General features: G+C 38.7%; 1 protein-coding gene across 1 annotated transcript in view; it reads right to left on the bottom strand.

Annotated features, from left to right (window-relative positions):
* bcar3 (BCAR3 adaptor protein, NSP family member) overlaps nt 1–11,990 on the bottom strand; it is an 89,495-nt gene extending 77,505 nt beyond the window's left edge. Inside the window, exons 1-2 of the mRNA XM_084723535.1 lie at nt 11,890–11,990; nt 2,554–2,668 (exon numbers count right to left, since the gene is read on the bottom strand). Coding sequence (XP_084579661.1) covers nt 2,554–2,668; nt 11,890–11,979 — 205 coding nt within the window. The 5' untranslated portion in view covers nt 11,980–11,990. The remainder of the gene's footprint in view (nt 1–2,553; nt 2,669–11,889) is intronic.
* Nucleotides 11,991–14,396: the final 2,406 nt, after the last annotated feature.

The following is a 14,396-nucleotide window of genomic DNA, read 5'->3' as shown; positions in this document are numbered from 1 at the left end:
ACGGAGTGATTTCAACTAGAGGCTGTTTCACCTCAGCAACGGTCCTCAACCTGCAGGTTCGCGGTCACACAGTGATCTCAGGAATGTGAAAATTTATGCTTTTAAAAGGAGTAATCTGTGAGGTCCTTTTGTATTTGTCTTCAGTTACATCTTGCTCACAGATTGCTTGTCAATCAAAAGGTGTCAATGTGATATCGCTTTTTTTCTGGTGGGTTTTAGTTTGCTTTATTGTTATTGCCCAAAGTAACAGGACTGTTCCTAACTAATGATTTGTTCTTTTTTTCAGTTCAGTGTGCCACACTAAACTGCTGGATCAGCCTTCATAAATATGTTTTACCAGTAAGACTCAGGTTTAATCCCTTTCTTCATCATCTTTGTCTGATATCAGACTGAACTGTCAACTTGTTACACTTCTTTTTCATATTTAGTTGCCTTGACTCTAAATTATTTCAATGGGGAAGAGGGAATTCCATTTCTCATAACCAATCAGGAGAATACATCATCAATTTGAGACGACGCTCGTGCGTTGCTATGACAATTTTTGACACCCCATCTATGGTTTTATGAGAGAGACTTTCTACTTGTGGATCAGCTGTGTGCCCTGTAAGGTTACTACGTATATTCCCATACTTCTATTAGGAGTTTGTCCAGAATGTGAAAACAGCTTCAGTTAGAGAAACAAACTGATTGATCACATTTTCCTCTAGTCACAGCCCCACATAAAGATAGCCTGTAGTTGCAAATGAGTGTTAGCTAGTTCTGCTGCTGCATAAACATGTTACAAAAACAGGGACTTTTATTCATATCTTTTCTGTGGCAGCCAACACAACAAACAGCATTATACTGCAACCTAAGCTTATCTACAAACTTACTGACTTCAAACAGCTTTGATAGCAGTATCTATAGCATTTGCCATTGTTGTTATTAATCCTCCTTGGTTGCAGTGCACAGCTTGACAACGGCTTTAATCCCATCCCTCGGCATTGATCAGCTAACCATTAGTTCCTCCGCTCCACTGATTGGCTGCTTGTTTTTTGTTTTGAGAAACCGCTGATACATATCACGATACAAGAGCAGAGAACACTCTGGTAAAAAAAAACCCATATCTTACTATTTTAAAAAAAGTCTCTCACTGTAGCGATCCTTTCCATAAGGTTGTCAGACAATTAGAATAACAATCTGAGCCTGTCAGAAAAAACAGCACAAGCGAACAAACATCGTCTGCCCTGCGCACACGGCGGTGTGCTCTGGTGAAGTGTCTGACAGTGCGTCAGCTGCACTCCGTTACTATCACTCTTCTCTGCTTCCATCACAGTTAGGTTTATGGTTTGTGGTTTGTGGTACTCGCTTGGGTAATGCCGATCCAATCACAGCTACTTCTTCTTCTTTGTGGGTGAACTGAAGCCAGGTGGAGCTTTACTGCCACCCACCAAAACATCTATCGGCTTGTTTATTAATTCATTTTCTAATATAAAAACATATTATGATTCCCTTTATTTGTAATTCTTCATTCAATTGGAATTGAATTTCAAGACCACAGCTGCGGTCTTGAAATAAAATCCTCTTTGCCCAAGACTGGGTAAAAATGTGATTGAGACTAGGACTTTCAAAAGACTGATCGATCTCAAGTACTATAACACTGCTATATCACGCAAATGAAATGTTTTATACTCACTGCAGCTTGAGGTCTGTTTGTGTCTTTTAAGACACTTCATCCCAGATGGGCTAGCAAACTAAGAGACAGGCGGAGACTTCGTCTTTATATTACCTACTTCCCTTAACAACTTAAAAAAAAAAAAAAAAAGTTTTGTGCCTGTTAACTCAAATGTGATGCACTGTTTTAGTTGCAAACTGCCTGTGCAAACACATCACTTTTGATTTGTTTCTAGAATATTTGTGCATTTAATGTGACGTAAAAAAAAAGCAAAAAAACAGCTGCAACGGTCAACAAGTCAAGAAGATTCACTAAAATAATTTCTTCACTTGGTATGAACTGAGCTTGTACACGACTCAGTCACCAAGACAACAGTTAGATTTCACAGTATAATGCATGGGAAAAAGGGCAAACAAAGCAGTCACGCACTCACACACACTCTCACACTCTCTCTCTCACACACACACAAATGTGCGCGCAGACACACACACACACACACACACACACACACACACACTTGTAGAAGTGATTAAACCCAGCAGGACTGCAGGCCTCAGCACTCTTCTCCCTGTTTACTGACAGCTTTGGAAGTGTGTGTGTACAACACAGTATTGTCCTCCACCAGACAACCCCCTCCCCACCAGCAGACCCCCCACCCCTCCAGGCATAAGCATGTCTTTACATGACACTAATGCTATCTGTCTCTGTCTTTCTGTCTACAACACAGAAAGATGGAAACTTGGAGTCTGAAAACATGGAGCCAGAAACAACCTGATGGAACAGATAAGGAAAAGGTTGTGTTTGGCCAACTGTGTGTGTGTGTGTGTGTGTGTGTGTGTGTGTGTGTGTGTGTGTGTGTGTGTGTGTGTGTGTGTGTGTGTGTGTGTGTGTTTGAGTACCTCTCCTCCTCTCTCGCTCCTGGAGGAGGCGTAGAGAAGTGAGAAGGTGCAGGCGGTGGAGGTGATTGTGGACACCGAGCTCCAGAAGGTCATATTCTGAGAGATGGAGCAGGTCCTGGAAAACATAAAAATACAAACATGAGTGATGGAGCTCTGAAGATAGCAACCTGTGAAGGTATCAGATAAATATTTTAGATATAAACACACCAATGTGCAGCTTTCTATGGCTTTCAGACACTCTCTGGTGTTGCTTGTGCCATTGGTTGAACCCAACACTCCACCCAAACCCCAAATACTAAACTGTCAGCCACTCTTGCCACAAAGGCTCACAGATGCTATACCTGCTAATAGTGAAAAATGGCAAACAGTACAGAAATTGCTTATCATCTTAGGTTCCTCTCAGGAGTTGGTGAACAAAACCAAGGCTAAAGCATTAACACTTTGATTTCACTGTCTCCTTCTAGCATTGCAAGCATGGCTTCACTGATCTGCTGATTATTTTCTAGATTAACTGATTAGTTGTTTGGTGCATAAAATATAAGAAATAATACTGGAGATTTCTTCTCTCCATTTCTCATGTTTCTGAGTTCAAAAGCGACATCACTGGGGTACATAGTTTACTGATGCCTACATCGTTGCCACAGAAACCCACATGCAGATGTGTTGGTGACGTCTCGATCCACAAATCCCATCTGATGACTTACAAATAACCGTGTGGACAGTTTGTTTAAAGATCTCATTTGAGAAACAAATCTGTTTTTTTCTGCAGTCTGAAAAAAAATCAACAAGCAGAATATTTCAGGACACTGTCTCAACTTCTGTCCTTTTCTTCCCTGTCTTGTCCCTTCCCTTCTGGCTGCTTCTTCATCTCCTCCTCTTCTTTTCACATTTCATGATTTTGCTCCATGTCATAAGTTATCAGCATTGCTTTGGAGAGAAACTGAACCATCAACTGCTCTTGTTCAGTTTTCACTTATTATTTATTTCCATAAGTAGCATCCTCAACAAACATCAACATGAGCACTGTGAGCTGATCGTAGCAGTATGTGATTGACTTCTGTGCATTCCAGACGGACTGATTTATGACACTGAGAAGAACAAGAGGTAGAAGAAGGGGTATAATTATTGACAGAAAATGTGCTGCTCAGGTGCTGGAGGTTAAACTGTTTGCTAAGACTTTGTATGAGGCATCTCAATACTGGCCTGCCAATCACAAACAAGTATTGATACCGATTCTTTAACACACAGTTGATATGAAACAGTAAGTAATTCTTAAAGGAGTAGTTTGGGTTATTTGAAGTACTTATCGATAGTAAGTGTATTAAGAGTCCCAGCACAAAAGTTAAGTGATGAACCACTGTGGACAGGGTCACCAACAGTATTTAGCCACAAAAAGCAAAAATTAGTACTGCGAATAGCGATCTGGCGCCATAGACTCATAAACAGACACTAATCCCATGAGCATTTGCCATTAACTTGATTTCTAATTAACATGAAATGGGCAAACAAAAACATTTATTCTGGCCTGGAATAGAAATTTCAAAGGACACCACAGCTGTAGCATTCCTTAATCTCTGATGACATATCATGGTCATTTTAAGGAAATTCACGAACAGTATATTACAGATTTCTCCTTTATGTGTATACTTTTATATTTAGAATATTTGGTGAAGCGTGTGCCCCATGTGCTGAGCCTGTGGGTCCTCTGCAACAGCTGTAGGTTCAACTCCTGTCTGCGGCGCTTTGGTGCATCCACTGTGTGTGATGTTCTCACTTCAGCTGTCCTATCCAATAAAGAAATAAAAGCCAATGATTTTTTTTCAGGTATATTTTCACTGCTTTTCCTTGTCATCAGACAGCCTTTTCTGATAGAAAATCACTGTTGTATAAGCCAAATATCACTGTCTCCAAACCAACGAAACACCATAGACAAAATCAATAATTTTCAAAGAACACACATCGAGGCAGCGGCAGACCAGCAACTCCTGGCTTCTGCGAAATAAAATGAATGGTTTGGCCTCTGGAGTTTGGTTGGTTTGGAGGGAGTGATATTTGGGTTATATAACAGCAGTTTTCCACCAGTAAAGGACGTCTCACAGCAAAGTAAAGCGGTGAAAATATTTTAAAAAATAGCATACACTTAAACATATTTTTATGTGGGCCTATAAGTGGCTATAATACCTTTGTTGCTGGCCTTGTCCACAGCAGTTTATTGCTTACTTTCCATACTGGTGCTCCTCTCTGCTTCTCCAAACCGGCATCTACTGTAGCTAAAACACTGATTATCAATAAGTGCTTCATACTCCTCACTTAAAATAATCTTAACTTCCCCTTTAAGGTGTTCTCTATAGAATAACAATCTGTACAAGCAGCCAACTAGTTTTAGATTTTCTCACGGGGTAAAGATACTGTTGTGTTTGGTGGAAGATACACAATTTGTCTAGACTGCTCAGTGGCTCCAGGAGAGCAAAAGAAAACTTGCTGAGAGCACTGGTGACCTCCTGTCTTCCAGAAGTGTGCCGTCTCCTCCCCTCATCCGGCTCCTGTCATTACAACATTGTCTTAAACACACAAAACACACACACACACACACCCGGCCTCACTTCAAGCCTCAGTGTGGAATTAACGTAAACGACCCCTGAAACAACCCGGTGAGGGAGAACCGCAAAGTCTTTGAACCAGAACTCAACCTTGCACAGTAATGGAGCTACACAACAACAACAACACACACACACACATACATACACGTGTAAATGACACACAGTGTGTCATCACAGGACACTCCCAGCTCAAACCAAAGCCTTGTTGTTTTGGTTTCTCAACAATACGACCATTCTCTTCAGTTCATCACAAACACTGCTCTATTTAGACTACACACACATACAGTGGGCAAACCCATGAATACACACACACGGATGCACACACAGCAAACTCGCACAGAAGAAGCGCACAATCAAATTACAGTCACTCTTAGTTACAAGTTATACAACCACACACATACCTGCATATCAAAGTAGCCAATTCCACACATGCACACAAACAAGTCACTCACTCACTCACATACATGCACATGTATACACACACACACACATCCACCAGTGTTTCCTCTAGGATGGAGTTGTAGCAGCAGAGGTGAAGCACAAAGAGTGCAAATGGAAAAAAAAATTAGATGGGAAAATTTTTTGGTGCTGATGCAAACAGTGTTGTGCATGAACGCTCTAAAAAAGCAGCTCTCATTGTGTGTGTTCACATTTGTGGTGAAAGGTGAGCTGAACGAAGTCAGTTTGCAGTTAATGAACGTGAGCATCGTTCTCTCCTGAGAGAGATAACGGCACTCACATTGTCAGCTGGTGTGATTGCAGCAGAGAGAGTGTGTGTGCTAATATGAACAGAAGTGTCAACGTGATATAAAAACTTTTTTTGATCACAAAGCCTCATGTTTCTCTATAATTCTGTGGTTTTAACAGGAAGTGTATGGACTTCACTGCAGTCTGGAGTCTGTTAACAGAGAAACACACATTACACACTCATCTCCAAACATCTGCATGTTTGTTGTTTGTTTTGTGTCTTGTTGATTTTAGTTTGTTTTTTCTCTTTAATAATTTCTTCAGTGAAGTTGTACAGGTTTTCTATTATTTCTGTTTTTATTTTGTTATTCTTACCATAATTTTGATGTTTTTATTGTTTACATGTTCAAATTAAAAATCCCTCTATTTATCTATCTTTGGAAGCACATTTCTGCCAATATGATGGAAAAAAGAAGTTCCTGTAAATCATTAAAGTAAGAAACTCTGTCGAAAACATGCTCATAAAAATAATCTGGTATATTTTATATTTTTATTTAGCGATTAAATTTTATTTTATTAATCAAATTCTTAACTGATTAAATGATCATCGACTAATTCTTATTATCCCCAATGTAAATATCGCTATATTTCTTTACTTATTTATTTGTTGCAGGAGCACAAATCAAACACAAAGAAACTGCATTTCTGCACTGCTTTCCAGACATGACAACATGGTCCCAATACTGCTCGATGCACAATGGTCATCTTTTAACTCTTTTTGCTATGTGAAATAAAGGTGTTTTATTTTTATACAAATCTTACAGTGTGCCTTTTGAAGGAGACTTGCCTTTTTTATTTTTTACTGAGACCGTTTCACCCATGCATTGAACCCTAAATCTGAAGAATATGGTCCAAACAGTGATTTGTCGTAGCCTCAGTCTTTTGTCCTGGAACCTCAAGAGGAGTTTTTATTTCAGGCGGCAAAGAAAAGCAACAATGAATGAATCATATTCTTGTTTTTGTTTTTTTTTAACCATAGTGTCAATTTAGGTATCGAGAATCACAGAAATTTACTGGTATTCTTAATGACTGCTGAATTTCTGGTATTGCCACGTCCCAAATATAAACATAAGTTGTAAAAAAGCAACTGTTTCAAAAATAAACTTGAAAAAACAAATGCAGACAAACAAATGAAGCAAACAAGTCTGAAAACCATAAATGCTGCAGATATATGCAGACACACACACATGCACACACACGCACGGTCGCACACAGGCGGTCATTGCGGTCAACGTGCCGAGACAGCTCAGTAATAACATGTTAGCAGGTTAAAGAAGAAGACACTACATTAGTTCTGCTGATGTTAACATGAGTAAAACACACCCCATGACTCTGTGTTTGTGTGTGAGTAAGAGTGTGTGTGTGTGTGTGTGTGTGTGTGAGACGTGGCTGGCGTATCACAGGTCCCATCTATCTCAGAATCTGTCTCCCCCTCCCTCTGTCGCTCTCGTCTCCCTCTGCGTCCAACAGCAAGCTGACATGTTTTCTTTTTTCTTTCTTTTCCACATCATGCAGAGCTGAGCAACAATATGAACTCTCATACCAGCCCTCTGGAGAGTTGATATAGCAGTTGTCAATGTTGGTTTTGCCCGCGTGAATGTTGTTGGAACGATGAAGGTGCTTGTGAATGAAGAGGCTGAGCAGCGTGGTGCAGACAGCACTGAGTGATAAAGACCTCAACATCAACGTTTCTGATATTTCAATGAGCCTGTAAACATGGATCTGCAGCTCTACAGAGCTTTTTTTAGGCTCTTACAACTCACTGTTCTGGTTCTGTACATGCTTATCATGTCCTTTTCTGTTCACACTATCACTGACAAAACAAAACTGAGTTGCATATGAAAGGAAAAACTAGAATTACACCCTCACAGTTGTATGTCTCTGCTAACCAGTCAAGTTGCAGTTAACATCCGTGTTTGTCCAGAGTAGGGCTTCATGATTTAATGAAAAAAGTCATTTTGCAAATATTGTGACAGAAATTTAGATTGCAATATACAATATGATAAGTGGACGTCATCTGTAGCTATTGTTTATAGCTATTTGTTTGCTTTTACTTTTGTTTTTATGTCTTACGTGCAATTTTTGTAATGTTTTAACTATTAATTGGCTTGCTATTAGATTTTGTTTTTATGATCTCAATGCAATTTTAATGATCAATAAACTTGCCTTGCCTTGGAAATGATCAGTTTTGCATCACAATTTTTTCAGTGAACATGAAAATCATACTGCACACCTGCATTTCCACTAATTGTATTGTGTATCACAATTTCAGTCAAAATAATAGCAATACGACTTTTTTACCAAATCGTGCAGCCCTGTAAAAGATGTCCTTTGGACACTTGTGTGTCCATGCTGATGATGATGGTTGAGTTGGTTTTAACTGGTTTGTTGTGTTAACAAGCAGCCCGGATGGCTAAGAGGCACTGAGCTGGATATTGTTTTTATAATAGCCAGAGAAAGGTTGGCGACACTGAGCCGAGCTCATTATACATGGAGGATGGTCAAGAAGGGCTTAGAGTATGATTCTTACTTCCTGTACTCCCTCTAACTACAATTACTCTGTACAGAGATAGTATGAGAAGAGTTCCAGTTCCAGTCCAGTCACACCATTCTTTACACAAGCAGAGGTACAGATACTTGTGTAAAAAAACGAAGACTGGTAAAAAACTAGAAGCACTGATTCAACTTCTTTACTCAAGCAAAAGTGAAAAAGCACAGGCTCTAAAATGTACAAGTAGTATAAAAAATATTAAAGTAAAACGTCGCCCTCTGAAGGACATTTAGACCGAGTGTTCATCTACAAAGTAACTAAACCTCACCTTTTCTCTGCAAGTGTCTCCCTCTCGTTTGTTTTGTATTGTCATGTCCTTTACATGCTCTGCGTTGAACTGGCGACTTGTCTATGGTGTACCCTGCCTCTCGCCCAATGTCAGCTGGGATAGGCTCCAGCCCCCCTGCGACCCGTCAAGGATAAGCGGTTATGCATGATGAATGAATGAATGTCCTTTACATCTTTTATTTCTGCCTTGTGTTCTGTCATGCCTGATAAGCACTCATACATACATCAAGGAATCGTTGTTTTCTATGCGTTACTGTTCCACCCATTTACGCTGAAATCAGTCTTGATATTGGAAAGGTGGCATGTAATGATGCAAAATAAAAACAATCAATAATTCTCCTCAAATGCATTAAACTAAAGTAACAAGCCTGTTTTGTAAATGTCAGGAGCGGAAAGTACAGATGTTTGTGTTAAAATCTAGGGAGTACAAGTAATTTAGAGATGCACTGATTTTCTTAGCCAACTCCAATTTCTTTTATGGCTCTGACCTGAAGATTCCGATTTTAGCCAATTCTGATATTAGTAAGAACAATAATTGACAGCATTCACAAACATTTCTGCAACTTTTCTTGTCAAAAAATAACAATAATAAAACACTGGCTGTTAAATAACTTTTACATTTTCTACAAAAGTGCTCCAGGTTACAGCCAAGCCTTAATATATTACTAAATTATGCACTGTATGTACTAGAGGGAGCACGATCTCATAAGATCTTAAATATTTATACTTTGTTACTTCCCACCTCTGAATGTAACTAAAATTTTGAGACAATATTTCAAACCGCAACTAAAACCTAAACCCATTGTATTAAAGTTGTAAAGTGTTCTAATTGGATGTAAAACTAGTGCATGTTCCTGTGTGCAGGATGAAAGATAAACATTCTTCTATCATTTTTCAGGCAATGACAAATATTAAAATACCATTAAGAATATACGAAAATACCTACAAAATGACTTTTTTGTCATTGCTGGGCCAGATACCGGCATACCAGTGACGTATAGTGCAAGACATATGTAATAAAAACACTTGAACATGGATTCTGACGTGATGGAAACTTTAAATGACTGCAGAGCAACACTTTCTTGTACTTGGCTCACCTTGTTTTCTCTGCCTCTCTCTCATCTACTTTTTTTTTTTTTTTTTAAATAAGCTTTCCCCCATTATGCCGTCACTAATTACACCAATGCATTCTGGGTGAACATTAGCAGGAGGTACTGTAATGGAATAATTCTTATTGGCTAATCAATCTCATCTCCCAGCCAATGGCAGTGTAACATTCAGACTGAAGTTGGCTAATGGTGGGATGTTAAAAACGTCTCTGTCCATTCAGTCTAATAGACCCGTGATGAAGTTTTATTAGGCTGCTTTAACAGGCTGCTGTGGGAAACACTCTTAATGACAACAGTTGGCTTTTACCAGAATAGAAACAGTTACTTATATAACACAGTTTCATCAAATATTTACTGAAATCCCCTTTTAAGCAGACACGTTGAAGGGTCACTTCATCCAACTTACAAAGCACATATTTTTTCACTTAGCCCTAATGCAGTCTGGACATTCAGAGAGTGTCAGTTTTATGTGCTCAGTCTCAACAGGAGCCATTTCTTTGGTAGAAAGTAGTTCAGATTGTTCACAGAAATGAGCACCAATGGAGACATTTCACTACACCCCCCCTGTACTGAGGTAAGGGCAGAAATCTCAGAACCAAAACTGTCTTTATCTCCAGCAGCCACAGGGGCTTTTTGTAATTTGGGTAAACTGACCATCTTGATGTTCTACTTTATATAGCATTTTAAAAATGTGTTGTTATTATCATTCATTGTGGGATTTTGTTATAATTAGTAACTAAATACATAATTAATTCTCATTGTAAACAACTGAGATTCTGGTGGGGCCTACTAATTTGCCTGTTTAAAGGGACAGTTCATCCAAAAAAAATTCAGTTGTCATCTACTCACCCTCAAGCTGACTGAAGGTCAGGTTTGTTTTGTCAGTCTGCAATTCACTGCTGGAGTTTTACAGGAAAACAGCATTTCAGAATCTCCCAAACAATGAAAGTGAATGGTGACCAGTTTTCAAACTTACAAACAATTGCAAAAATGCCTCCATACAGCGCATCTGGTGTAATCCAAGTCTCCTAAAACCCAGACATGTCGTTTGCATACCATCACACCACACACATAGTTCAAATGGTGTGCATGTGCTCGTGAATGTGGCTCCAAGCTTAGGATCTGCAGTGAAGATTCAGGCTAAAAACATGGTATAAATTACTTCTTTCAAGTCAACTTGGCACGTTGGGGCTTTATGAGACTTGGATTACACCAGACAAGCAGTATGGAGGTGTTTTATGTTTTTATTCTGTTATTTTTTATCTATGAAGAGTAGTATCATATATTATTGGTCAGCATCCGCTTCCTTGTTTGGGACAGTGTGGGCCTCAGCTCTAGCCTGTGTTGCATTATGCGTGTGTATGTTGCTGCTGTGTGTAAATGGGTCTCTCTGTAGTTGTGCATGCGTAGCAGGTGGGCAAGTGGAGGGTCCAATCTTCGAATAATTGTCAAATAGTGCCCAGTGAATACTGAAAAGTATTTTGGCTTGAAATGCCCATCCCTTGCAGCAATGATAGATGAAAATTAAAATAAAAGGCACAGGGAGCCACTGGAAAGGGGCTAAATGCAGCTCTGGAGCTGCAGGTTGCAGATGCCTGATCTAACCCCTCCTACCACCCTGAAGGTGACATAATTAAATCCTGTGGCAAAGAACTGAGCTTTGAACTTCACTGCATTTCCCATCAAACTTTACTCAACAGCACTCAGTTCAAAATGAGGATGAAAGTCTGCACAGTTAACGCCCGTAAACAGTTTGCAATGGTTTAAATACCGTTGTAAAATTATTTTTTAACACGTCAGGAGGACAGAGGACATTTGTTGTTTACTTTGCTCATCCAGATTTTATCAGAAAGTTTTGGGACTTGTTCCTGTAACCTTGTACACCCAGTACGTTTAGACTACTGCTGCTTCCAGAGTTTCTCAGGAACAGGCAAGTCAGTTATAAGGCCATTATTTACTGAATAATATAATAAACCAATAGTATGTAAATGTCTCTCTAGATTTTGGTTGGTTTGTTTGTTTCTGCATGTGTTTGTTTTACCTCGACACCATCATATTCCTGCTCCAGTGCCACGCAGTATTGCGGCAGTCCCAGCTGACTCAGCCATCTGGAGATAGACTGGTGCTTCATGGTGTTGCATAAACACAAGCACACATGTATGCAGACGCACGCACAATCTGATGCTCACGTTCTTTCTTTTCTCAGATGGAACCTGAAACACATCAAAGGAAGAGAAGGTCATTATAATTCAGATGACAAGTGGAACAAACAAGTAAACAACAATTTTAATTGATGCCAAAACCATAAAGTTTTAAATGTTTATTCTTTAATCTCACACAGTGGTAGATTTAACTTTGTGTGCAAACTACTGCATGTAAACTAACTTAAAAATGTGAAAGATTACTCATCTCTGTTCAGTGACCTTTCACTAGTAATGACTCTGGAATCTGACACTTTACTATTAGTTGGCTTTTGGGAAGTATAAGACATGAATGATGCATGTTCACATTCTTTTAGGAGGTATCAGAGAAAGAACTACGAAACTGCAATCATAGAGAAGATGTGGGAGATTTCACTGAAAATATCCAAACTATTTCAGTCAGTGCAAGGACATAATTTGATACTTCAAGGCTTTTCACCATCTACACTCCTCTCCTACAGAACAATACTGAATCCACAGAAAGATGAAGGATTGTTGATTCAATTCTAAAACTTGAAGATAAGTTGTTGGTTTGCAGCCTTGCCCCTTAAGTGGAGCAAGCCTGCAAACCAACATTGAATGTCTGTGACCTTTGACCCCTCAGGCAGCACTGCATTAAAAAGCCACATCATTGTATAAAGGATACTACATGGGCTCAGGAACACTTTGGAAAACCATTGTCAGTAAACATAGATTGTTGCTCCATCTACAAATGCAAGTTAAGACTCTACCATGCAAAGAGAAAGACATATATCAACAACATCCAGAAACACTGCAGACTTCTATGGGCCCGAGCTCATCTGAGATGGACTGACGCAAATACGACAACAGAGACCCCAGACTCAGTTAGTTGTATCACAGTGGTAAACATGCTCCTGTCACAACTTTTATGAAATGTGTTACTGGCATCAAACTAAGAAAGAACAAAACAACAACAACAACAACAACAACAACAAAAAACAATGAAGTTAATCAGTTTGAACTTTAAATAACTGGACTTTGTACTGTATTCAATTGAACTGAATATATATTTTTTGGAATTGGGGTTGTAAAATGAGGTAGATTTGTGCCAACTGTTTAAAAATAAATAAATAACTTGAATGTAAAATCAAGTAAAGTATAACAATAGCTGAAAAATAGGGTGATGTTGGTCAGAAAGCTACAATCTTTGAAAACTAGGCTGATACATTAAAATGTCACAAAAAAAATCCTATTTGTCATTTCTGCCCTTGGTTTTTTTGTTTGCATTTACACACTTTTGCATGAGATGTCTGCTGAACAGATTTATTTTTCACAGCAATGCCGTTCCACAGCCAAGTTTTGTTCTTTATCAGTTTAATGGGCTATTAGCAGCAACACAACAGACGCGTCACTGCTGTAAACACCCCTTGGTGATGACGTCTCGGCCTCAACAGGAGGCTGATAGTGACACTGAGAAATCGAGCTCTGTGTCTGTATCTGCCGCCAGTCAAGATAGAGCCACAAAACATGAAGCAGAACGTTCAGCACCCTGCTGATTATTACCACTAATCATTTTTACCAAGACGCACAGGGCTGTTACTACGGCAACATGAACACATACATGAACACAAGGTGATAAAATAATAAATGATGACATTGCTACATGTCAAGATAAATCTTTTTAAGTATACACAGAGCTGGTGGTGGAAACTGGTCAGCTCCCTTTAGAAAAAGCCTGTTCAAACTTTATTAGTATTGCAGAAAATAAATTGCTTTCCAACTGAAAAACATTAAGGATGTGCTGATCTGATATTCAGTATCAGAATCAGCCCAATACTGGCCAAAATCATTGGATTGGATAGAGAACAATTAATTGGATATTATCCAAAAGCCTAAACTATCATGTAGTAGTATCATATATTATTTAAATTTCATTCATTTTAGTTTGATAATTGATTACTCAAAATCATCCAAATTCTCTGATTTCAGCTCCTCAAGTGTGAACATGTCCTGGTTTCTTTACTCTATCTTTGAGTTGTGGACAAAATAAGACATTTGAAGACGCCATCCTGGACTTTGGTATACTTTAACAAACAAAAACTGTGTTTTATTAAATAGTGCACCTCCTGCAATTTGAAAATTGACCAATTGACCATATTGTGATTTCGATAGTTTCAATTAATTGTTGAGATGATTTCTCAGATGTGACTATTTCCCAGTTTCTTTACTTTTTTTATAAACTTGACCAACATTTTTTGCCATTTTCTGACATTTTATGGACCAAAGCACTAATCAATCAGTAATCGATTAAATTGAGAAAATAATCAACAGATTAATTGATGATGAAAATAATAATTAGTTGCAGATTTAAACTGAACCTGTTCTG

The sequence above is a fragment of the Lutjanus erythropterus genome, chromosome 7 (assembly GCF_056507025.1).
Source record: "Lutjanus erythropterus isolate fLutEry1 chromosome 7, fLutEry1.hap2, whole genome shotgun sequence".
Taxonomy (NCBI): domain Eukaryota; kingdom Metazoa; phylum Chordata; class Actinopteri; order Lutjaniformes; family Lutjanidae; genus Lutjanus; species Lutjanus erythropterus.
This window is presented reverse-complemented; position numbering and strand designations above follow the sequence as displayed.